At 48.1% G+C, this 23,033-nt stretch overlaps 1 protein-coding gene across 1 annotated transcript; it reads left to right on the plus strand.

Annotated features, from left to right (window-relative positions):
- The first annotated feature begins 343 nt into the window (after positions 1 to 343).
- Positions 344 to 22,708, plus strand: PYGM (glycogen phosphorylase, muscle associated). The gene is made up of 19 exons (XM_054990641.1): positions 344 to 682; positions 4,683 to 4,784; positions 5,230 to 5,308; positions 6,552 to 6,787; positions 7,731 to 7,842; positions 8,083 to 8,165; positions 9,851 to 9,994; positions 10,412 to 10,504; positions 12,130 to 12,276; positions 12,511 to 12,674; positions 13,366 to 13,480; positions 14,427 to 14,528; positions 15,298 to 15,445; positions 15,932 to 15,990; positions 16,158 to 16,299; positions 16,391 to 16,598; positions 18,553 to 18,687; positions 21,350 to 21,416; positions 22,001 to 22,708. The coding sequence occupies exons 1-19, from the start codon at positions 440 to 442 to the stop codon at positions 22,151 to 22,153; spliced, it is 2,532 nt and encodes an 843-aa protein (XP_054846616.1). The 5' UTR covers positions 344 to 439; the 3' UTR covers positions 22,154 to 22,708.
- The last annotated feature ends 325 nt before the right edge of the window (positions 22,709 to 23,033 follow it).

A 23,033-nucleotide genomic window follows, 5' to 3' on the forward strand; every position in this document is an offset into this window, starting at 1 on the left:
AGTGTGACTCAGTAATAAGGCAACTTGTCCAAAGGTATGAAGGACAGAGAAGAGGTGAGTTTTTTGAGCATGTGCACTAGCGCCCTTCCCTGAGCATCCATGGTCGGATTTCTCTTGAGCTCCACTTACACATTTCTAGTAGGGAAGCCTAAAAGGAGAAGCGACATGCTAATCCTCTCTTGGTGACCCCGAAGAGGAGGAGAGGAATTCCCAGGACCAGTGGGAGGAGCTTAAGAGCAAGGGGCGGGCACAGCCTGGGGGTGGGAGACCCCCCCACGCCTCATGAATAATGCACAGGGCCGCTGGGTTTAATAATGCATGAGGGGCGGGGCCCGGGGCGCATTCGCTGGTGCCGAGGTGAAGCTCGCGGCACCCCCGGTTCCCTCCCGGTGTCCATCAGGCAGCTCGTCCGCCCCGTCCAGCCGCTCCACCCGCCAGGATGTCTCGGCCACTTTCGGACCACGAGAAGAGGAAGCAGATCAGCGTGCGCGGCTTAGCCGGCGTGGAGAACGTGACCGACCTCAAGAAGAACTTCAACCGGCACCTCCACTTCACACTCGTCAAGGACCGCAATGTGGCCACGCCGCGCGACTACTACTTCGCCCTGGCGCACACTGTGCGCGACCACCTGGTCGGCCGCTGGATCCGCACCCAGCAGCACTACTACGAGAAGGACCCCAAGGTGAGCGCGCGCCGGCCGAGGCGGGCGGCCCCGGGGGCGCGCAAGCCGGCAAGCAAGCCCGGCTCGGCCGCGGCTCCTCGCTCCTGCCCCCTTTCTCGCTCCCAGGCTGGATTCTCCTTCTGCCTGGACCCCAGAACAGCAGACCCGTCCCGGGATTAGCTCACTTTTCCAAACGACTGTTGGGGCTGCGGGTGGGAAGTGGCCAGAGGCTGGGGGCGGGGTCCTCGGGGGAGGAGCTCCCAGAGCCCCTCTCCGCCCCCTCGGCTTGGGTTGCCAGCCTCCAGGTGGCGGCTGGGGATCTCCCAGAATTATAGGTGATCTCCAGGCCACAAGGATCATTTCCCCTGGAGAAAATGCCTCCTTTGGAGGGTGGAATTATAACCAGATGAGCGCCCTCTACTCCCCAAACCCCACCCTCTCCAGGCCCCACACCCCAGATCTCCAGGAATTTTCCAACCTGGAGCTGGCAACCGTACCCCCTCCACCCCAGTAATCTGCCCTGCTCGGGGATCTTCTTTGATTCCCCAGATGGAAGATATGTACAGGATCTCCCCTGCTGCGCTGCCTTCAGCGCAATCATTTCTCTTGTTTGCCTCCAGATCTGGGCAGCGCCATACATTGCTGCCAGGCACCGCATCCGGCCTGCTCTTAAGGCACCGATGCCTGCAGTCGCTTCTTCCTAGATGCCCTTGGCAGCTTTCGCACACCCTTGTCTGTGCACAAATCAGCCTCGAGAGGAGCCAGCCTCATGGATCTGCCCGAGGCAGGGGAAGGGGGCCAGGAGTGGGCAGGCCTCCAGGTTGCAAACCCTCACCATGCAGGAAGGTGGCTGGTGGTAGGGGAGAGGAGATCAGAGCCCGTGTTGGTGGATATTAATAGCATTTGAGATGTCAGCCAGAGGCTAGGAGATAGACGGCAGAGACCTTTTTGGAGCTGCAGATCGGGGTGAAAAACCCACAGTGCCAGAGGGGTGCTCTGTTAACCCCCCACACACACACACACTTTTGGAGTGTGCACGGGTAGGCACTTTGCTGGCAGTGTGAGAGCAAAAAGCTTCAGTGGGGCCAATTGTTCCCTCCTCTTGGGGGTTCTTTCCACAAGGGTTACAAAACCAAAGAACTTTGGGGAAATTTGTAAAGAAACTTCTTGAAGCTAGAAGCGCCTGGGGAAAAGCCAGTCTCAGAAGACTTGGTCTAACCTCAGCTATATGAAGCTTGCTTATGGCTGCTTACGGCTGCTGGTGCAAGGAGGGGAGAAGTGCATGCTCAGGGGCGCTTCATTGATTCACTGATGTAGTTAATAAATAATACTCAGAAGCCAGAAGAAGAAGAACATGCCTTTGAGTCACAGCCAACTCGTGGCCGCCCCTTCCACAGGGAGTTCCAGGCAGGAGAGGAGAAGAGGTGGTTTGCCAGTGCTGTCTTCAGCATCTCAACCCCAGTCTTCCTTGGTGGTCTCCCATCCGAGTACTAACCATGGCTAACACTGCTTAGCTCCCAAGCCCTGGTAAGCTCAGGCCAGAGTGGGCTAATTGGGCTGTCCAACAAGACACAAGTGTTACATAAATATTAAAGCTTCATGTGCACAATGGTTTTACAACATCCCTGACAGGTAGGCCAGTACCGTTCAATCCTGTCCCCTCACTTTACAGGGTGGGAACAGAGGCTAAGAGATCTGCTTGGCTAATTCAGCACTAGGAGGCGACAGTCTTTCCCACGCCTGGGCAGAAAGCTGGCTTAGAGTCAGATTGGAGTCGAAAAAGTATTACTGTTTAGATCCTACCAAAAGAACCTCCTCCATTGCCTAGCCCACAGTTACTTAGTTTTAATAATCTTCCAGACTCCTCACAGTGCCAGCACTCACAATGCCACTCCTTACAGCTTTCACCTTTTCTGATTTGCTCCCTGCCTGTGAAGGGGGGCTGTCCTCTGCTGGTTCTCTTCAGCCAGATTTTTAATCCTTGCTGGATGCTCTTGTAGTTCCCACCAAGACCCGTTAAGACAAGAGCTCATTATTCTTTGTCAACACTTGAAGAAATGTGCCTCAGTTCGGAACGTTCTGTTTCTCTGAAATGGGCATAAAGGCACCACAAAACAGCTGTTTCACTCCAGGGAGGTCAAGCCAGCTCCCTCCTAATTCTTTTTGGTACAAAGATCTACATGTTGCCATTGCTTCATTTCATTCCCTGTTCCAAACTCTGGATTGTGTGGTCCCCCTTCTCCCCTCCCCCCAATTAAAAGAGCTAGAATCAAAATGCATGAGCTTTAGGGCATAAACCTCCCGGTCTTCCCCTGCCCATTTGCTTCCCAGTCCTGTTAGGGCAGAAAAAAGTCTGCACCATTGCAGGGAAAGGAAGGGTCCTCCATGTTTCTTTAAATTTAGCCCAGCTTGACATTTGCTGTGAACTTTTGCCATTTAATTTAAGAAAAGGTCTGTGTCAGCAGGCCTGGGGGGGTGAAGGATACCAGATACGGGTGGCAACAGCACACCCAAGACGGGCTGAGACAGCTTTGCTGGTCTGAGAAAGGTCATTTGGCCAAAGGAGAAGCTCAAGGCCATGCTGGCGGTTTATGGGGGCTCTCAGTTGCAGTATCTTTGTGCTGCAGAAAACAAGCGTCTTCCCACACTATTTGCAATGCCTGCCTGTGTTTCAGTTCATGATACAAACCGTTAAGGACTGTCTGCCAGAGTGCTGTTGAGATCTTGAGAACGTGCTGAGTGTTTTTCTCTTGCTGCTGGATAAACACAACCAGCTCCTTCCCCACACTGATGTCTGGAGTGAGAAGTGACGGGACTCGGCCCCACCTAGAGGTCATCCTCTCACCTGGAATCTAATGCTGCTGAAGTGGGAGGGGCAGCTCTGGCTTCTGAGGGGTGCAAAGGCAGTTGAGGTCACAAAGTTCCAGGGCTGGCACTGACGGTTGAGGCGCAGGGGGAGGAGGGAGACACAGTGAGCAGTGATGGAAATGAAACCACTGGGGCAGAACTTCCGGTTCAGAGAAAATTCCACAAGCCACGGTCCCTTGCAATCAGAATAATATTTGGTGAGGATATTTGTTCGCTGTTTTTTTGGGGGGGGGATCTAAAGTAAACAAAGTGCCCATTTGGTTACCCTCTATAGGTCAGTTGGGCCAGAGCCAGAGAGCCCATTCCCTGCTTGCCCCTCTCTCCCTTACACACACACGCCTCCCCCCCCCCCCCATTTTCAGAATTAACAGAAAACACACAGTACTTAGAACAAGATCTACGCTAGAGCAATTTGCTGGTATTCAGGAGAGGGGTTGTGGCCCAGTGGACGATCTTCTCCATTGCAGTCCTGGGTTTAATCTCTTGCATCTCTGGTGGAAAGGGTCAAGTATTGGGTGATGCAAATGAACTCTGGCAAAGACCCTGGAGAACGGCTGCCGGTCTGAGTAGCTGATACTGACCTTGGAGGACCAGTGGTCTGGCTCAGTAAAAGCAGCTTTGTGCCAGTTTGGTGTAGTGGTTAAGAGCAGCAGGACTCTTATCTAGAGAACCGGGTTTGATCCTCCGCTTGAAGCCAGCTGGGTGAGCTTGGGTCAGGCACAGCTCTCTCAGAGCTCTCTCAGCCCCACCCACCTCACAGGGTGATTGTCGTGAGGATACTAATAACACACTTTGTAAATTGCTTTGAGTGGGTGTTAAGTTGTTCTGAAGGGCAGTATATAAATCGAATGTTATGTTCATGTAGCATTAGGAACGATTGCTTTCCGTTTTACAAATATGTCTTGAAAACAGTTATCTAAGAGGTACACTGAGGCATGTAACAGAAGCAGAGAAATACTCCATCTCAAATCTTTCTCCTTTTTCTCTCTCCTTCCTTTTTGGCCATAAACCCAAAGCTTCATAGAGTATAAATTTTGGTTGTTAATCCTGAGTTGTTACAAGGTTTCATGGATAACACTACTTCTTAATGTTTCTGGGGGTGGGGGGGTATCCCCCAAGTTACCCCCACTAACTTCTTCCTTCTTCCTCCCAGAGGATCTATTACCTCTCCTTGGAGTTCTACATGGGCCGCACTTTGCAGAACACCATGGTCAACTTGGGCTTGCAGAATGCCTGCGATGAAGCTATTTACCAGGTTTGGGGCTACTGGCAGCCTAGCTGGGAGCGGAGAGGGAGTGGGCCAGAGGTGGCGGGACTCAGTGGCTGGGAAGATTCTGCCCATTTCTTTCCCTTTCTTTTTAAAGCCATTCTGTACCATAGCTGGTTCAAAATACTTGTCACCTACAGCAAGGGACATCCATCCCTGCCTCCCGCAGCTGTACTGGTTGGGACCAATCTAAGCCCTTACAGTTTTGCTTCAGGGGCTCAGTTTAGACCTGGGTGGAGGTGATGTGATTTCAGGAGGGGATGCCTGACTTGCCTGTGCCAACGGTGGGCAGGAAGGATCTGAGCCCCTGGGATACATTTCTGCCCTGCTCCATGTGCCACCCCCCCCCCCCCAAGCAGTCGCTTGGATGAAGAATTGACCCGGTTCCCCACACCAGCCAATCTTATGCCTTCTCTCTTTTTTTGCCTTACAGTTAGGCCTGGATATGGAGGAGTTGCAAGAGATTGAGGAGGATGCTGGTCTGGGCAATGGAGGACTTGGGCGCCTGGCAGGTGTGGGACTGTTAAGAAGCATGAAGGGCGGGACCATTCTCATTTATTCTGTGTTAACCAACCCTGCGATGCAGGCTTAGTTTGATTTCTCATGGCCCACCTGGTTTGTTTCCTAGTTGAGGTTAGCTTGGCCACCCAGTCAGTATCTCTCTCTCCTTCTCTCCTGCTGCCCCAAACTGGTGCCAATTTCATGATCTTGCGTGCCTGTGCAGTGTCATTCGTGGCAGCTGGGAACAGGGGTCTGGAGCCAAGATTTTGGGACAGTAGAGATGAGGCACAGTAGCAGAAGTTCAGGGACCTGGTTTGGCTTGTTTGAGTAGTTAAACCCCAAGGTGTTTTGCCTCCTCCACTCCAAAGCATGGAAGTGGAATTGTATGGTGTGCCCTGATCTCATCAGATCTCAGCAGCTAAGCAGGGTTGGTACTTGGACGGGGAGGGGGTGGGTCATAGAATCATACAATCATAGAATCAGTCTTTCATAGAATCATACAATCATAGGGCTGGAAGGGACCCACACACAATGCAAGAAACCCACAACTGCCCCCACGACTGCCCCAGTGACCCCCGCTCCGTGCCTGGGAGATGGCAAACCATCTCCAGGAGCCCCAGCCAAATCGGCCTGTGGAAAATTGCCACCTAACCTCCAAGGCGGCGATCAGCATTACCCTGGGCATGCAAGAAAGTCATGAGAACTAAGCACTGCTGCAACCCATTCTGCCCTCCCCCTCATGATCTGCCCAAGTTCACAGAATCAGCATTGCTGTCAGACAGCCATCTAGCCTCCGCTTAAAAACCTCCAAAGAAGGAGAGCCCACCACCTCCCGAGGAAGCCTGTTTCACTGAGGAACCGCTGTAACTGTCTGGAAGCTCTTCCTAATGTTCAGGTGAAAGCTCTTTGCAGAGGAAGGCAATGGCAAATCGCCTCTGCTTCTCACTTGCCTTCACGCCCCTTTCTGGGGTCGCCGTAAGTCAGTTGCCACTTGATGGCACAATGCGTACATACCTACTCCACAGTGTATTATCTGGACAGTTCTGGCTTTGCAGTGTTGCAGGCAGCCGGGGTGGGGGGGTGGGGGTGGGGGTTGGGATCTACTGAATCAGATGCTGCTTTGTCAGTGCCCCTAGTAATGTTGGGTACAGGTAATCACTTTTGAGGCCCAGAGCTCTAGTTGCAAGACCCAGAGTTGGTCTGTCCTCTGTCCAGTCCATTTCCACTAAGCCTCATCTCACTGTCTCTGTTCAGCTTGCTTCTTGGACTCAATGGCGACTCTGGGCCTTGCTGCCTATGGCTATGGGATCCGCTATGAGTTTGGCATCTTCAACCAGAAGATCTGCGGGGGCTGGCAGCTGGAGGAGGCAGACGACTGGCTGCGTTACGGCAACCCCTGGGAAAAAGCACGCCCCGAGTACATGATCCCCGTGCATTTCTATGGGCATGTGCAGCACGGCCCGGATGGGGTGAAATGGGCTGATACACAGGTAAGAGAGAACCCCAGTGAGGTTGTCAATACAATGGTGATGGGTGGGTGCATGTATGCATGCTTTTGTGTGCACCCAATTGTACAATGATGACCCCTTGCAAATTTGGTAAGTTGGTGTTTGGTGTGTCCTCAACATATGCAGGAAGGCACCCGTGAATGCATTTAGAGGGTGACTTAGAGGGGAGGCCTGAAATTGCGTGAATGCAAATTTGCACACACATCTATGTTTCTCGTTCAGGACCGAGACTCGTGCTTTTTCTTCTTCTATTTAATATATGCCCAGCTCCGAAGTCTTGCAGTTCAACGAAATGAGTAACGGAATACGGTGCAGGGACAAGTCTGGTTGCACATCGCAGGGGACCCCAGGTTGATTCAAGCATGGCCAAAGGTTGTGCAATGCAATCCTGTGCAGAATTAGTCCAGTCTAATCCTATTGATTTCAGTGGGTTCGGGCTGGTGGGATTTTGCATAGGATTGCACTGTTCCCGGGAAAATGGCACGGCATAGCAGAAGATATGGCTTAGGGAGAATGAGAAAGAAGCAGAGCTTGTGGGAAGTAGAACTGCAAGATGTCAGGTGGATGAACAGAAAGGAGGAATTGTAGTCCTTGGCGATGCATGGATGTTTTAAAAGGCAGGACTGCATTGATGCAGGGAGCCAGTGCAGAACTTATGTCAAAGGAAGATGTGGGGGGGGGGAGGGGGAGTTAGTATACATTTACAAATAGCCCTGAGAGCAATCTGGTGGGAGAGAAGTCATGCTTTCTTTTTTCATAGGAGAGGAACTCACAAGGGAGCTGGGACTTCCTTCCTGTAATTTGCGAAGGGCAACCCTGCCTTTCCTCAGGATCCCTGGCAGGACGGCCAGGCGTGGGTGGCATTGAGGGGCTCAGGCCCTGCTGGGGCCGCTGGCACTGAGTCTCCCACTCCCTTGCCTTGCAGGTGGTCCTGGCTCTCCCCTACGACACCCCCGTCCCCGGCTATCGCAACAACGTCGTGAACACAATGCGGTTGTGGTCTGCCCGGGCCCCCAATGAGTTCAACCTGAAGGATTGTAAGTGGGCCTTTCTGCTAAGGTGGGGTTTTTGAAGGGGGCTGCTTCTCTCTGGAATTAGGGTGCTGGGCCTCAGGGTCTTGGAAAGCTACGTGAAGATGGGTGTGTTTGTGTGGGCATGTTTTAGCCTAATGGCTTATGCTACAGAGATTGCTGTGAGTCTTTTGTTTGTATTAATCAAGATGATCAGTTGTTTTCTCTCTCTTTTGTTGCTCCCTCCACCCTGTCTGGTCTTCCCAGTTAACGTTGGTGGCTACATCCAGGCGGTGCTGGACAGAAACCTGGCGGAGAACATTTCTCGCGTGCTGTATCCCAACGATAACGTAGGTGTCGTTGCCATCTGTGTCATTGCCATCTATCTTGTCCCCCTTCCAAAAACATTTCAGGATGGTTTTAAACATGTACAGGTCTATCCTGGGCAACCCTAGAATTGGATCCAGCTCCTTCCATGTCGAATGTAAGAGTTTCAGATTGCACAGAGAGACGTCCTCTGTAGTGCCCCCTCTGGTTTTATCTTTCCCTTTCTCCAAAGAACTCAGAATGGCATGCATAGTTCTTCTTATCTTTACATTAGGGTAGCCAGTCCCCTGCCGGGAGCACTCCCATGCTCCATAGTGGCCTGAATTGGGCTGGTGCAGAGCATGGGAGCGCTCCTGCACTCCGCAGTGGCCTGAATTGGGCCCAAATCGGGCCCAATTAGGCCTCCTGTGGAGTGTCTGAGCACTCCCAGGGTAGCATGTGGCCTGTGCAGTGATGTTACTTCCCAGAAGTGACGTCATCGTGTAGGCTGGGAGCTCACACGTGAAGAGAATCACAAAAGGTAAGTGTCCGGCCTCTAATCTCCCACTGGGAGGTTGAGGGGACCTGGCAACCCTACTTTATATGCTCACAACAACCCTGTGAGGTGGGTTAGGCTGAGAGAATGTGACTGGCCCAAGGTCACTCAGCAACCTTTGTGACTGGGTAGGGATTTGAACGCAGGTTTCGCGCTCAGCAAGTATTCTGAGCTCCCCTCTTCCTCCTGTGTTGAGCGAAGAGCCAAGACAGTTGCTCCCAATCTGAGATCTCCATATAGTTTTTTCCAACTGAGGGACACTTTGACCTGCCCTTGAAGCAAGGTGGTGCCTGCTGCTTTGAGCTGGAAAGATTCTGCAGGCAAAAATTCTCATTTATATTCTAATGCAATTTAGAAATCAGCCACCACCTAATTTCTGATATTGGATTTAAAGGTAGTAGAAGAAAACAGAACGACATGAAATATTGGCATTCTGGGTTTTTACCAGTAGTTAAAAGTCATTAGCTAGTTAAGAAGTAACTTTTTCAAAAGTGTCCTTCAAAATCCAGTTTCAGATAGGAGAATAGGAAAACTTACATTTTGGTGGCTCAGGAAGTAGATGCTGGCCATGTTGATCACAGTAAAAAAATTTAAAATCTATTACATAACTTTTATTAAGACCAACCAAAATAGCACAACACATTGTGAAAGCTTTCAAGTTGTCCAGAACTCTTCATCACCCTGGATTTTTTTTTTTGGTTTGTTTAAAGCAGAAGGGCGCATATCTTTCCTGTGATAATCTTAAATCCCCTTTGGCTGTTTCCTATGTAGGATACTTGACTGACTCATGTGGGCACAGGGTGTGGCTGTCTGGTATCAGATTGCACGTCCGAGTGATGAAAAGTTCTGGAGAACTTGCACAATGCATTGTGCTATTTTGGTTGGTCTTAATACATGGTATTACCTGGCTTTTGTTTTTGAAGTTCCACTGAAGAACTTCCATTTCCAGCTCCTCTATGGTTTAGAGTAAAGATGACTAGAAGTCAGGACTCCTGGGTCTTAACCAGGGTTTGCTACTGGAGATCATTTTGAGAGGCTGCCTCCATCCTGGAGTCTGGACAGCAGCTGGAGTTCCTCTACTTTCTAAGTCCTCCTTCCTTCCTTCCTTCCTTCCTTCCTTCCTTCCTTCCTTCCTTCCTTCCTTCCTTCCTTCCTTCCTTCCTTCCCCTGCAGTTCTTCGAGGGTAAAGAATTGCGTCTGAAGCAGGAGTACTTTGTAGTGGCTGCCACCCTTCAAGATATCATCCGTCGCTTCAAGTCCTCCAAGTTTGGCAGCCGTGATCCTGTCCGCACCTCTTTTGATGCCTTCCCAGACAAGGTACAGGCAGTGCCAAACTGGGGAGGGGAACAGAGAATTTACTAGCCAGTGTTCCAGGGGTGAATTTGCTCTTTGGAGGCAGTGGGGAACAGAGTATCAGCCCGTATAGACTTCCTCAGAACAAGGGTGGGGTCTGTGGCGAGACAGTGTTGTATAGTGTTTGGAGACCTGAGCTTCAAGCTGTATTTTGGACACAAATTTATTTAAACATTTATATCCAATAACCAAAGAAGACAACACACTGTATTCCTGACTTGGGACAGTCATTGTGAGTTCTCGAGCAAGCACCCTTCTCTCTGGCCTCAGTTCCCTTAATGGGAATCCTGGTAGCCTGAAAGGGGGAAGAGAGACTCTTGAAGGCTGGACGTTATTTCTTGAATATAACCCCACTCTGGTTATATTTCCTGTCTCTTCCAGGTTGCTATTCAGCTCAACGACACCCACCCCTCGCTGGCCATCCCAGAACTTATGAGAGTCCTAGTGGATGTTGAAAAACTAGAATGGGAGAAGGTGAGGCTGTGCCAGATTCCCAGAGGAGGTATTTCTGGGGTCCTAACCTGAGTACTTGGAATGCCAACCCTTTGGTAACAGAAATGTGGAGGCTACTTATATCCCGGCAGGAATATAAGTAGCATATCAGTGCATATCACTGCCTGTTCCAAAGAGAGCCCCGGAATGGAAACCAGACCCTGGGGTTAATCCCTGTTTACTGCTGGCTCAAAGGCAACCCTGGGAAGGAGGTGATGGGAGCAATCCTAAGCAGGTCTGCTTGGAAGTAAGTCCCAGTGGGTCTTACTCCCAGGAAAGTGTTCTTAGGATTGTGTGTGTTTGTACTGTTGTACATCATTAAAACAACTAAAACCAAGCTAAAATACACATACAAAAACATAAAAAATAACAATTAAAACACAGACAGGAAGGATGGAATCACTGAGGGAATACCAAATGAAGCAAACAAACAGTCTTCACCCACTGGTGTAAAATGTTAACAGATGAATCTCTCTGGGAAGGATTTTAGAGTTTTGGTTCTATGACTACAAAGGCTGTCCCCTGGGTTGCACCTTCCTAATCTCAGAATGGAGGGGGGCACCCAAAGCAGTCACGTAGGTTCATACAGGAGCATGCTGGCCCCAAGCCATATAAGGCTTTAAAGGCCCACACCAGCGCCTTGAATTGTGCCCCAAACCAGATTGGCAACCAGTGTGGATGGACCAAGATGGCAGTGATATGGCCCCTACGACTCATTCCAGTCAACATCCTGGCTGCACTATTCTGCACCAGTTGAAGTTGACTTAAGCAAGTGGGTGGTTTGATATCTGAGCCATTGATTGTATTGACTCACTCTGTGTAATCCGCCTTGAGTCTGAGAGCAGAACCACAAGTGACAAAAGGCACAGATTGGACACTTGTCAGCTTCCCTCAAGTTTTGATGGGAAATGTAGGCCTCCTGGTCTCACAGCTTGGCTCTCTGACTGCTGTCCAATGGACTTTTCAACTGTCACTTGTCCAACATTCCGCCAAGCTGCCTACATTTCCCATCAAAACTTGAGGGAAGCTGACAAGTGTCCAACCTGTGCCTTTTGTCACTTGTGGTTCTGCTCTCAGTGAGAAAGGTGGACTACAAATAATGTAAACAAATACATGAATAAATATCGGAGGAGATGGTCCTCGAGAAACCTGGCTCCAACTTTGCTTTGGGCCCAGAAACACAATAGAAGCCAATTAAGTTACACTAATATTGTCATAATACGTTCATGGCAACCGCAAACAGGCAGCTTCATTCTGAACCAGCTGAATCTGTTGAGGCAGCCACACTTAGGCCTCTTCAGCATTCACTGTCAGTCTCCCCCATGCTGAAACACTCACCGAGAACACGAATTCAGAGCCATTTTGAAACCCACTCAAAAGCCAACATTCTTCTAACCGTTCCCCCCACACCATACACACATAAGATAATGGGGATGTTTGTCCTATGAAAGGGCCCAGATTTCCTGGTCAGGGATTCCCCGGCCCTTTTGTAAAAATACAGTTTCCAGGGTTTGTAGTCTAAGAATCATGATTTTAAAAAATATCTAAAACTGGTGCCAGGAAAGGGTCTCTAAAGCCTCCTCTCAGCCACATCTTTTCCCCACCAGGCCTGGGATGTCACAGTGCGGACCTGTGCCTACACAAACCATACCGTACTGCCAGAAGCACTGGAACGCTGGCCCGTCCATCTCTTTGAGACCCTCCTGCCACGTCACTTGGAAATCATCTATGAAATTAATCAGCGGTTCCTTGATGTGAGTGTTATTTTTATGAGGAGACAGGGCTGTGAATGGAGGCCAAGGCAATAATTGCCACAGTCCTGTGCGTACTAGCCCCAACTTTGGGAATGGTGTCTGGGATCTAGTCACGGGAAGCAAAGGGGAAAGAGACTGGTCACTTTCAGTTCTGTACTTGAGGTACGACACTTCGAGTGGTGGCTTGCTGTAAATGGCTTCTTTGGGTCTGGGGGTCGGTCTCATTCTCTGCAGAAAGTCTATGCCAAGTTTCCTGGTGACCTCGAGCGGTTACGGCGCATGTCCATGGTAGAGGAGGGCAGCGTCAAACGCATCAACATGGCCCACCTCTGCATTGTGGGGTCCCACGCTGTCAATGGAGTGGCCCGTATCCATTCTGAGATTCTGAAGGCCACCGTGTAAGTATCCTCCCCATGAATACGTGTGCCTGCCAGGATCTGCTCCCTCGCCCTTCCTCCTGTTCTCTCGTGGTATTGCTCTGTGGTACATAAGAGGCTGCCTTATACTGAGTCAGACCATTGGCCTCGGTATTGTCTACTCTGACTGGCAGCGGCTCTTCAGTGGCCGAATCCACATTACCTCCGCGCGGCGCTAAATGTCCGCGAAACACCCGGAAGTATAGCGTCTTTCAAGCGCGATTTCTGAAATCGCGCTTGAAAGACTCTATACTTCTGGGTGTTTCGCGGACATTTAGCGCAACACCGGGACGCGTGAAGGTAATGTGGATTCGGCCAGTGTCTCAGGTGGGGATCTTTCACATCCCCTGCTATCTGAGCGTTTTAAACCTTAAGCAAACCCCTTTTTTAGCTCTTAAACATTACAACGTTTAGAAGGAAGATGGTAATTTTCACTTTGCATAGAAGAAATGTGTGACTTATTTTTCCTTGTTTTCTTTCTGTAATGCTGAATATGAAGACTGAATTCTCAGCAATAATCTGTTGCCCTTCCTTTTAAACTCCCTGGTCCTTCTGCCCTTCTGATTTCTGGTTCCATTGAGGAGAGGGGGAATTTGCTTCCTCGGCTGTAGTTTTCTCACTTTATTTCTCTTTCCATTCTTTTCTTGATATTCTGCCCCCCTTCCTTATTCAGATTTAAAGACTTCTATGAATTTGAGCCCTATAAGTTCCAGAACAAAACCAATGGCATCACTCCACGTCGCTGGCTCGTTTTATGTAACCCGGGACTAGCTGAGATCATTGCTGAGGTGAGGCTGTATGTGTGTGCGTTGAGGTGGAGAGAAAATTAAGATACTTGAATATGATATTGTTAATGTAAAGTCCAGCTGCACAGCCATTTGCCTGTAGCTAGATCAGGGCTTTTTTTGGTGAATATTAATTCAAAATACAGCACTTACAAAAAAATATTCTCTTAAAAGTCATTTTTGTCCCCTATGAAAGATTTTGTGGGCTTTAATTTTTTAAAATCCCAAATTTGAAAAGGTATCGATTTTAATAAGAGTCTCAGTTGTCATGTTTTGTTGATTCCTGCGACCCTCCAAGTAGAATTCTAAAATAAATTTGTGTATGCATCTTGCATTCGTGTGGTTTTAGTTTCAGTGTGAAAAACAGACTGTATCGTTGCCTCTTGCTGAGATGTTGTGTTATCTGATCTGAGATGTATGAGACCTGGACATGATTATTCTGTGGCAAGTTAGAAAGCCACTGTGCACATGTGGAGGGGCTGTGGCTCAACGTTAGAGCGTCTGCTTGGCATGCAGAAGGTCCCAGGTTCAATCCTCAGCATTTTGAGTTAAAAGAATCAGATAGTCAGTGATGTGAATGAACTCCGTCTGAGATTCTGGAGAGCCACTGCCAGTCTGAGTAGACAGTACTGATCTTGGTAGACCAAGTGTTTTATTAAGCAGCATGCAGATTCATGTTAATTTTCATGTTCAGATTCATGTTCGTGTTCAATGGAACTCTTAATTACGACTAGACACATTCCCTAATATCAAACACAGATTTTCTGAGGCTCAGAATAAGCATCTAACCTTATTGTTCAAATAGAGAATACAGGTGAAATCAGCATAAGTAGGGGATGCGATAGAGAATTCTAATCAGCAAAATGTGATCCTTAGCCACCTGTAATTTTTTTTACTGTCCCACATCCACACGCTTGCCCATCTTACATTTTCTTCCTGCTTCCTCCAGCGCATTGGAGAGGAATACATTGCTGATTTGGATCAGCTGAAGAAACTGCTGAACTATGTGGATGATGAGGGCTTCATCCGGGACATAGCGAAAGTCAAGCAGGTGAGGGAAGAGGAGGAGCGCATGGGAGTGTGTGTGCCATTCATGTCACATTCAAAGCCTGCTTTCTTCAGATAAGCCTTCCTGGATCATCATCTTTCATCTTGCTTGTTCCTCTGCTGTAATGGGATGTGCTCTACCTTTCTCTACCTACTCATTTACCCATTCCTGTTTTTTTTTCTCTGCCCCCATCTAATGTCCTTCTAGGGGAGGGATGTCCTTTGTTCTGTAAAGCACCTAGCATACTAACCCATCCATGTTTAACAGGAGGAATGGGGCTGAGAAATTTTCACATGCCAGGGCTTGAATTTGGGCCTGGTTTTATGCAGCATATTAAGTTTTCTAAAGCACTCTGTCTTGGGTCAGATATCACTAAACCACAAGGCATTAAAGCCAAGCTGATAAAACAGTTTTTTTAAAAAAACACAAGACTAAAATAACAGCCTAGACAAGAAATTTGTCAACAGCGTTTCCTGGAAATGTTCTGATCTGAAACTTGGTAATTCTCCAGGGGAAGAGGAATGCCACAGTTTTCGGGAAGTCAGAGAACCAGGATTGGGGGGTAGTGTGACCCTTCTTCCAGTACTTATCACATGCACACACGTGTGAACTTGACAGGAAAAAATGGTACCGGGATCCAGCAAAATATTTTAGGATTCCACTTACATATGTAACAGAATTGAGAGCTTGGGGTTAGACTCTCTCTGCCTCTGCCAAATCATATCCTCTGTTTTTATCTCTGCTACCCTCTTCTCTCCCTGCCCCCCTCCAGGAGAACAAACTGAAGTTTGCTGCCTACCTGGAGAAAGAGTACAAGGTGAAAATCAACCCCAACTCGCTCTTCGACATACAAGTGAAGAGAATTCATGAGTACAAGAGGCAGCTGCTGAACTGTCTCCATGTCATCACCCTCTACAACCGTGAGTGCTACCCTTTCCCCCTGCCAGACCCTGAGAAAGCTGCCCCATCATCCCCTCCCTCCAATTCCTGCCCTTCCACCATTGACCCACTAGGTTTATGGTTGGCAGCTTGATCCCCTCTGTGGGATTCTGATTGGCTGCTCAGCTTCTTTTCCCCTCTGCACTTTCTCAAGTGGCCCAGAAGGCTTAGAAGGAAAGTCCGAGGTGGGAGTGTAGGACCGGGCGAATCTCTTTGATTCTCTTTCCTGCTCCTCTCTCAAAACTGAAACAGAGCAGTGAGGATCCCTGTGGGGACTGCCCTCATCTTGTGCCTTCTTTTCCTTCTCCTGCTGCCCAAATGGGGGACTGGTGATGTGGCCTACTATCCCAACACGAGGCTCACTGGGTTGGTCCTTCATGAAACAGAGGTGCAAGCTATTCTAATTGTTCTTTCCTTCTTGTGTCTTCTCTTTCTGTCCCCCACCCCAACCCTGCCCGTCCTCATAGGGATCAGAAGAGAACCAAACAAACATTTTGTGCCCCGGACCGTCATGATTGGAGGCAAAGTGAGAAGCGGGGGAGGCGGGGGCGGTATGGGGGATAGTGGGTGTTGGAGCTTGTGGTTGGGATAAGGAGGCTGAATAAAGCGAGACAGGAGTGGTGATGCATGGAAGAACGGCTGCTACCATGACAATTATGGTGACTTGTAGATGTCCCTCTTCCCTCCCTCTAGGCTGCCCCTGGGTACCACATGGCCAAGATGGTTATCAAGCTTATCACATCCATCGGAGATATTGTCAACAATGACCCCATCGTCGGCGACCGGCTCAAGATGATCTTCTTGGAAAACTACCGTGTCTCACTGGCAGAAAAAGGTAGGTTGGGCTGTGCCATTCTGTGACCCCTTGGCAATGGCAATGTCCGGAGATCTCTCCCATTAAGCCCCCTTTCCTGCCTCTCCTGCAGTGGTCCCCGCAGCTGACCTCTCTGAGCAGATTTCAACAGCTGGCACAGAAGCTTCCGGTACAGGGAACATGAAATTTATGCTGAACGGGGCACTCACGATCGGCACCATGGACGGGGCCAACGTGGAGATGGCGGAGGAAGCCGGCCATGAGAACTTCTTCATTTTTGGCATGCTGGTGGAGGATGTGGAGGAGCTGGACAAGAAGGGGTGGGTGACAAGAGAGGATCAAAATTACCCACATGTTCTAGGCGACCAGGACTTCTGTCCTATCTCCTTTCAGCCTCTTTGGCTGTCCTGTCTCTGGGGGGAGCGGGGTGCTACAGGTTGTACAAACCAGAGGCTAAAGCAAAACTTGCAAGTGCTATCAATGATTTCCTAAGAAATTAAATACCCATTGCAAATTAAATGCCATTTGGTTAAAGGATGAGCTGGATGCTCATCCCATAGGCAGCGTCTATGAAACCAATATAGAAAGTTATCTGTAAAATGATTATATTAAGCATAACATATTCTATGATTTTTCCTGTGAATCATTATATAAGGAACGTTTGTGTAATATGGCCCTTTTGCTTTGTTGAAAGATATGGATGAATACTGGAGAAGGCTGAAGTTGTAAATTTTTACTTATTTTTATTTACTTCATTTATACCCCGTCTTTCTGCCCAATGGGAACCCAAAGCTGCTTACACCATTCTCACCTCCATTTTTTCCTAAAAACAACTCTGTGAGGAAGGTTAGGCTGAGAGTGTGCAACTGGCCCAAGGTCACCCAGCAAGCTTCTGTGGCAAAGTGAGGATTCGAACCTGGGTCTCTCAGAGTCTGATCCAGTATTCTAACTACCACAGCACACAGCCTGTCAGGGACAAGAGGGATGGGTCTAGATACAATGCTTGCTAGGTAGTCTTGAATAGTGTTTTGCTGTCTGTCTACACCTATTCAAATTTAATCTCCCTCCCAGGATAGAATAAGAATAACCAAGTGGTTCGGGGGCAGGAGTAGACCCCAAGAAGGGAAGGCTGGCCCAGTGTGGTGTAGTGATTACCCAGTTTCAGATTCCTGCTCAGCCATGAAACTCGCTGAGTGACCTTGGGTTAGTCCCTCACTGTCAGCCTAAGCTACCTCACAAGATTGTTGTGATGATGGACTAGAGGAGGAGAGAACCACATAAGCCACCTGGAATTTCTTACAGAAAGGGCGAGATAAAAATCTAATAGAAGGGGGAGAAAAGGTGTGAGAGCCGGTGTGGTATAGACTTGGATCGGAGAGAACTGGGTTCAAATCTCCACCTGGCTATGAAGCATACTAAACTACTCATTCTCTCTCTTCCAACAAAGCTACATATTATAGGGGAAATCCATTATCAAATCTCTTCATGTTTTAACATTAAAAAGCAGCCAATTTGGATTGGGATCATTTTGGCAAGGCTGTCGGCCAAGGAGAAGCCAGTGAGGGCATTTCCCACCCTGGAACACTTGTTCATTCCCTTCCTTAAGATTGTTTTTCAAATTGGCTTTTAAAATTTGTGATTGGACAATTTCTATTCAAATAATGCCATTTTCCTGATAGCGAGCCCTTCCTTCCATGCACCTCAAACGACTCCCTGTGCATCTGTCTTTTCCCATCTTACTGTGGCTAATCATAGTAAGGTGAGATACGTACGATAGGGAAATAGCATGTGGGGCGGGAGGAGGTTAAAACCCCTCCTCTTGTCCAAATCAGATTCCCACCCTCATTGCTGCTTTTTAGAGAATGTCAGGCAATTTCATGCACAGATGACCTATGTAAAAGTCGTGGCCTATCCTACCTTGCAGGGTTGCTGTGAGGATAAAATCTGAGTGACCCCAGGTATGCCATCCAGGGGAGGAAAGGCAAGACAGAAACGTGATATCGGGATGGCTAGACTCCTTTTGATGTTTGGTGTAAAGTCATGGGCCAGAGCACACCTTGCGTTTGTCATGCACACCGCAGGCAGCCTTGGAAAAGGGGAGGCAATTCATTGATGTTGAGGGCTGCGTGTTTTGGATAGGGGTTCAAGAGTTAGTCACCCTGGGGGTGGTGTCGGTGGAGAACAGGAGCAATGGAGGAAGGGGAGCATTATGAGCAGAAACCGGTGCCAGGCCCCCATCTAGTACCACTAAACAGCATCCTTTTCTTTCCACAGATACTGTGCCAAGGATTACTACGACCACATCCCTGAGCTCAAACAGGCCATGGACCAGCTGAGCAGTGGCTTTTTCTCCCCCAAGCAGCCAGACCTCTTTAAAGATATTGTCAACATGCTCATGTATCATGACAGGTAAGAAAGGCAGACTTGATGAAAAGCCCCGGGGTGGTTCTAGCTCTCTTGCTTCAACCTGCTGGGACTCTTTGCTTTGTGGCAACTCGGAGGCCTGTGCCAGTTGAACTTTGGGGAGGAGGTGGTAGGGAGGGAGGGAGTCTTGCTTTAGGATAGTGGCTGGCCAGGATGGTTTTGGGCCCCTCGAGGCCAATGAGCCAACAATACGGACTTCTTCCAGAATTCCCTGTTGTCTGCAGTGACATCTGTGAACTCTCATGGGAACAATCTAGAAAGAACTTGTCCACGTATACCATTGAATTGAATGGGAAACTGCTCCCATTCCTTTGAATGGAGCTTGTGCAAGACAGTTTCCTACTGGATTGGGCTCCTTTTTTAAGTATTAAGCAGAAGCATTAATCTTAAAAACTGAATTTTTAAAAAAGGAATACATGAATTCCATTCATAGCCAAAGCTTTTTGAGGATATTTGTAATATAAAATAAAACAATACAACTAAGTCAAATACACTATCACCAGTAGTTGGTTATATACTATAACAGCAGTCCAGCTTTTTAAAAACACTTAAAAGCCAGTGTAACTTCTCTTTTCATGGGTTCTATAGGGCTTAGGAAGCAACTTGCACAAAATTTTAAGAAATAATGTTTTTTTTCTTTTAAACTTTTTAACAATTAATAAAATACAATTTTTTTTGGAAAAAAACCAACTCTTAAGTGCAACCATAAAAAAACTCCAAATCAACAACATCCTTGAAAAGGCAAACAGTTCAACGTCCAAGAAGTGATGAGTCCTCTCTCATCCATTTGAAGCAGCTGTACCCCAGGCTTCTCTCTTCTTGTTGGGAATTATAGCCCTGCAAAAACAACACAATTCCAGTAACACCAACCAAACACAACACACAAACACCACTTCAAATCATATTTTACATACAACATTTGGTTACCTTATTCAAGGTGATAAGAGCTTATAATTTATTAAGCTCCCCAGCAAACAGCCTCCTCCTCAGCAGCCTGCCTCTAGCTTCTGACTCCACCCCATTGGGCTAAACCAATTAACCTCACAGGGGTTACACCAGCACAACAATATACAATATACAATCATCTCCTCGAATTCTTGGGACCCTTTAAACAAAACTGCTTGAGCTGTAGCACTGAGGGCCATTTGCCTGTTGAACCCTGGTGCAAACAAATATCCTGTGCAATTAGGTATGTTTTTTTAATTGGCTGTTTAAAAATATTGAAATGGTGATTGGAAAGGTATTGGGGAGGGTCCAACCATCCCTTCCTCTGTTTATTGCTTGGAGAGCCAACTATTTATACCTGTTTCAATAATAATAATAATAATAATAATAATAATAATAATAATAATAATAATAATAATAATAATAATTTATATACCGCCCTGCAGGATGACTTAACACCCATTCAGAGTGGTTTACAAAGTATGTTATTATTATCCCCACAACAAAACACCCTGTGAGGTGGGTGGGGCTGAGAGAGCTACAGAGAGCTGTGACTGACCCAAGGTCACCCAGCTGGCTCCAAGTGGAGGAGTGGGGAATCAAACCCGGTTCTCCAGATTAGACTCCCGCGCTCTTAACCACTACACCAAACTGGCTCTTTTAAGCACTTACAGTGCAATCCTATGCAGAGTTACTCCGGTTTAAGCCCATTGACTTCAGTGGGCTTAGTCTGAAGTAACGCTGCATCAGATTGCACTGTTAATTTGCACAACAGGGGTTTAATAAAGACCAGCGTATGAATTGGCTCTCTGACTCCTGTTTAGCACACTGCTTTGAGCCGCTACCGCCTGTTATTACTACAGAGGGCAAAGGCCTGTGTCCCCCCCCCCCAGTCTTTCATCTCTTTTATATCCTGTGCTTCAACATTCTCACCACACTGTTCTAAGCAAACTTGGCCCAGAGACCCAGACTGAAGCAGCTTCTGTATGTCAAGCTACTTCAGATCCAGAAAAGAAGGAAAGCACCTACAACAGCTACAAAAGCTATCATCAGAAATGTGCTTCCTTCAGGAAAGATATTTTGGTGGGCCGAAACAATGGGGGATGGGACTAAACAGTACATCCATGTCTCACGTTTGGGCAAGCTGCAGTCAGAGCAGTGGAGATGGTACCGAGTGCTTCGCTCTTGTGACCGGTCTAGATTCTACCAGCATGGTGCAGCAGGTGGCAGTCTAAGGTGAAGTTTGGGCCAACTGGCTGAGGGTGGCCAGAGACACCCTCCGTCCTGCCCCAATGTCTCTTCTCCCCACAACCCTTTCTAGATTTTGGAAAATAAATGGGTTACCACTTTCCAGAAGGCTGTGTTGAGTCCTTGACCATGTCAGTTAGGTATCTCTGTTAATTGGCTTCCAATAAGTACAGCGTCATTAGCGTATGTGGTAGGGTAAGAGCTTCCTGTACAGCAAAGCCAGGTTCCTGCTCTGAGGCATTTCCACTTCTGCAGGATGGAGACAACATAGATTCCTTTGGAGACTTGTCTCACCCTGGCCTTTGTGTCACAGGACAAGAGTGCAGAAGTTTGGGAGGGGTGTCTTAGGCGGGGACCAGATATTTTGTTTGTTCTGCTCTTGCCTTGAGAAATGGGACGGGTTTTCTTTGATGGATTAAAAAGGCCTCTTTCTTTGGTACTCTCTACTCTGCAGGTTCAAAGTGTTTGCTGATTATGAGGCCTACATTAAATGTCAAGAAAAAGTCAGCGCGCTGTACAAGGTGAGGCGGCCACTGGTGTGTGCACTCAGTAAGAGGTGTGCACTGTGACAAGAGATCAGGCCATTGTGTGTGGAGGGGGGTGGTGGTGGTTCATGTTCTGTCCGTTATTAACAGTAAATGCACACTCCCCACTGTCCAATCTCTTATTTACTCTGGAGCTTACATCACCACATGTGGGGGTCTCACACTCTCTACATGCCTCCAGCCTCCTGACTGTTCCTTACTTCCTCACCACCTCTTTACCACAGCCTTTTTCTTTGGACATCTCCTACTTTGCTATTTATTTGTTGTAATGACTAAAACTTATCTCTCTTTATCTGGCAACTGAAAACCAGCATCCCTAATAGTAAGAGCAAGGTGATAGTTTCATACAAAAGCTGGCCTACACAGCGAGTCCACTGGTGTATGCCTATCAGGAAATCCTGTCATAAGAGCGTCCTACTTGTGGTAGCTGCCCACCAAATCTCAGAGAACAGGGACACACGGGCAGGCCTTCTCTGATGATCCGGGGTGGGGGGGCCGTGATGGGAAGAGGTGGATTCCTTCCCACAATCCCATCTGCTCTGCTCCCCTTCCCTCTTCAGAACACCAAGGAATGGACCAAGAAGGTCATCAGGAACATTGCCACCTCAGGAAAGTTCTCCAGCGACCGCACGATCTCCCAGTATGCCCGTGAAATCTGGGGTGTTGAACCCAGCCGCCAGAAGATCGCTGCTCCGGATGAACCACGGGAGTGAGCACCTGACATCTTCTAGTACCCGTCACCCCTTGTACCACCAGCAGCTTCAACGGAGCAGCTGCATTTCTGTGGCTTCTCCCCCATCCTGGCTTTTAATATACAATCCTTTTTTTTCTGGGGGGAGGGAAGGAGGTGAAGGTAAGGTGAAGAGATTCTTTTTCTCCGCCATGAATTCAAGGCACTTCCCTTTTCTTCCTCCTCTCTTCCCTCCGCAACTCCCAGACAATGCTACTTATTTTAACGGGACTTTGTTAATATATTGTCCCTTCCCTTTTTTTATAATCCATCTCTGCTTTTTATAGGGATTTAACAACACCTGCCTTCTTTTGAAGGTTTTTGTTACACAGGAACAGTGATGGCGGCAGCCTCCCTTTTTAAAGGGGCATCTCTGACCCATTTTTAAACTCCAAAAATATACATAGCCAGGAAGGGGCAGGGGATTTGATATTTCCACTTGCAAAGCAGCACCTTGTTAAAAAAGGAAATGTGGAACATTGGGGGGGGGAGGGAACAGTGCCCCCATGCTGAAAAAAATAAAGGTTTTGAACCTGTTGCCCACAGAAATGCATTTTTTTATGGGGAGGGCAAACTTATTAGAATGTCTTACGCTCCAGTCTGCTGTGAGTGTGGGTTAAAACAGTTTTTCTTTTTTCAAGAGGAGGTATAGACTAACTGGTATGATCCTAAACAAGGTGTGGTTGTCGGTCTCAACACATGACGGCCACGTGTGTGAAAAATATCTTCAAAGGAAGTTCTTACTAGTCTTGATTTAAAAGTGATGCTAGCAAAGCACTCACCCCCGAGACTCTCTACTTGCACAGCCCCTCATTTGAAACTGGGCTACTACCTGTACAAATCAGCTACGCACAGGTGAGTGT

Source organism: Eublepharis macularius, chromosome 1 (assembly GCF_028583425.1).
Source record: "Eublepharis macularius isolate TG4126 chromosome 1, MPM_Emac_v1.0, whole genome shotgun sequence".
Classification (NCBI taxonomy): Eukaryota; Metazoa; Chordata; class Lepidosauria; order Squamata; family Eublepharidae; genus Eublepharis; species Eublepharis macularius.

Coding starts and splice junctions, on each gene's coding strand:
- PYGM (XM_054990641.1), top strand. CDS start 440: ATGTCTCGGCCACTTTCGGACCACGAGAAGAGGAAGCAGATCAGCGTG. Junction 683..4,682: donor ACTACGAGAAGGACCCCAAG/GTGAGCGCGCGC, acceptor TCTTCCTCCCAG/AGGATCTATTACCTCTCCTT. Junction 5,309..6,551: donor AGGACTTGGGCGCCTGGCAG/GTGTGGGACTGT, acceptor GTCTCTGTTCAG/CTTGCTTCTTGGACTCAATG.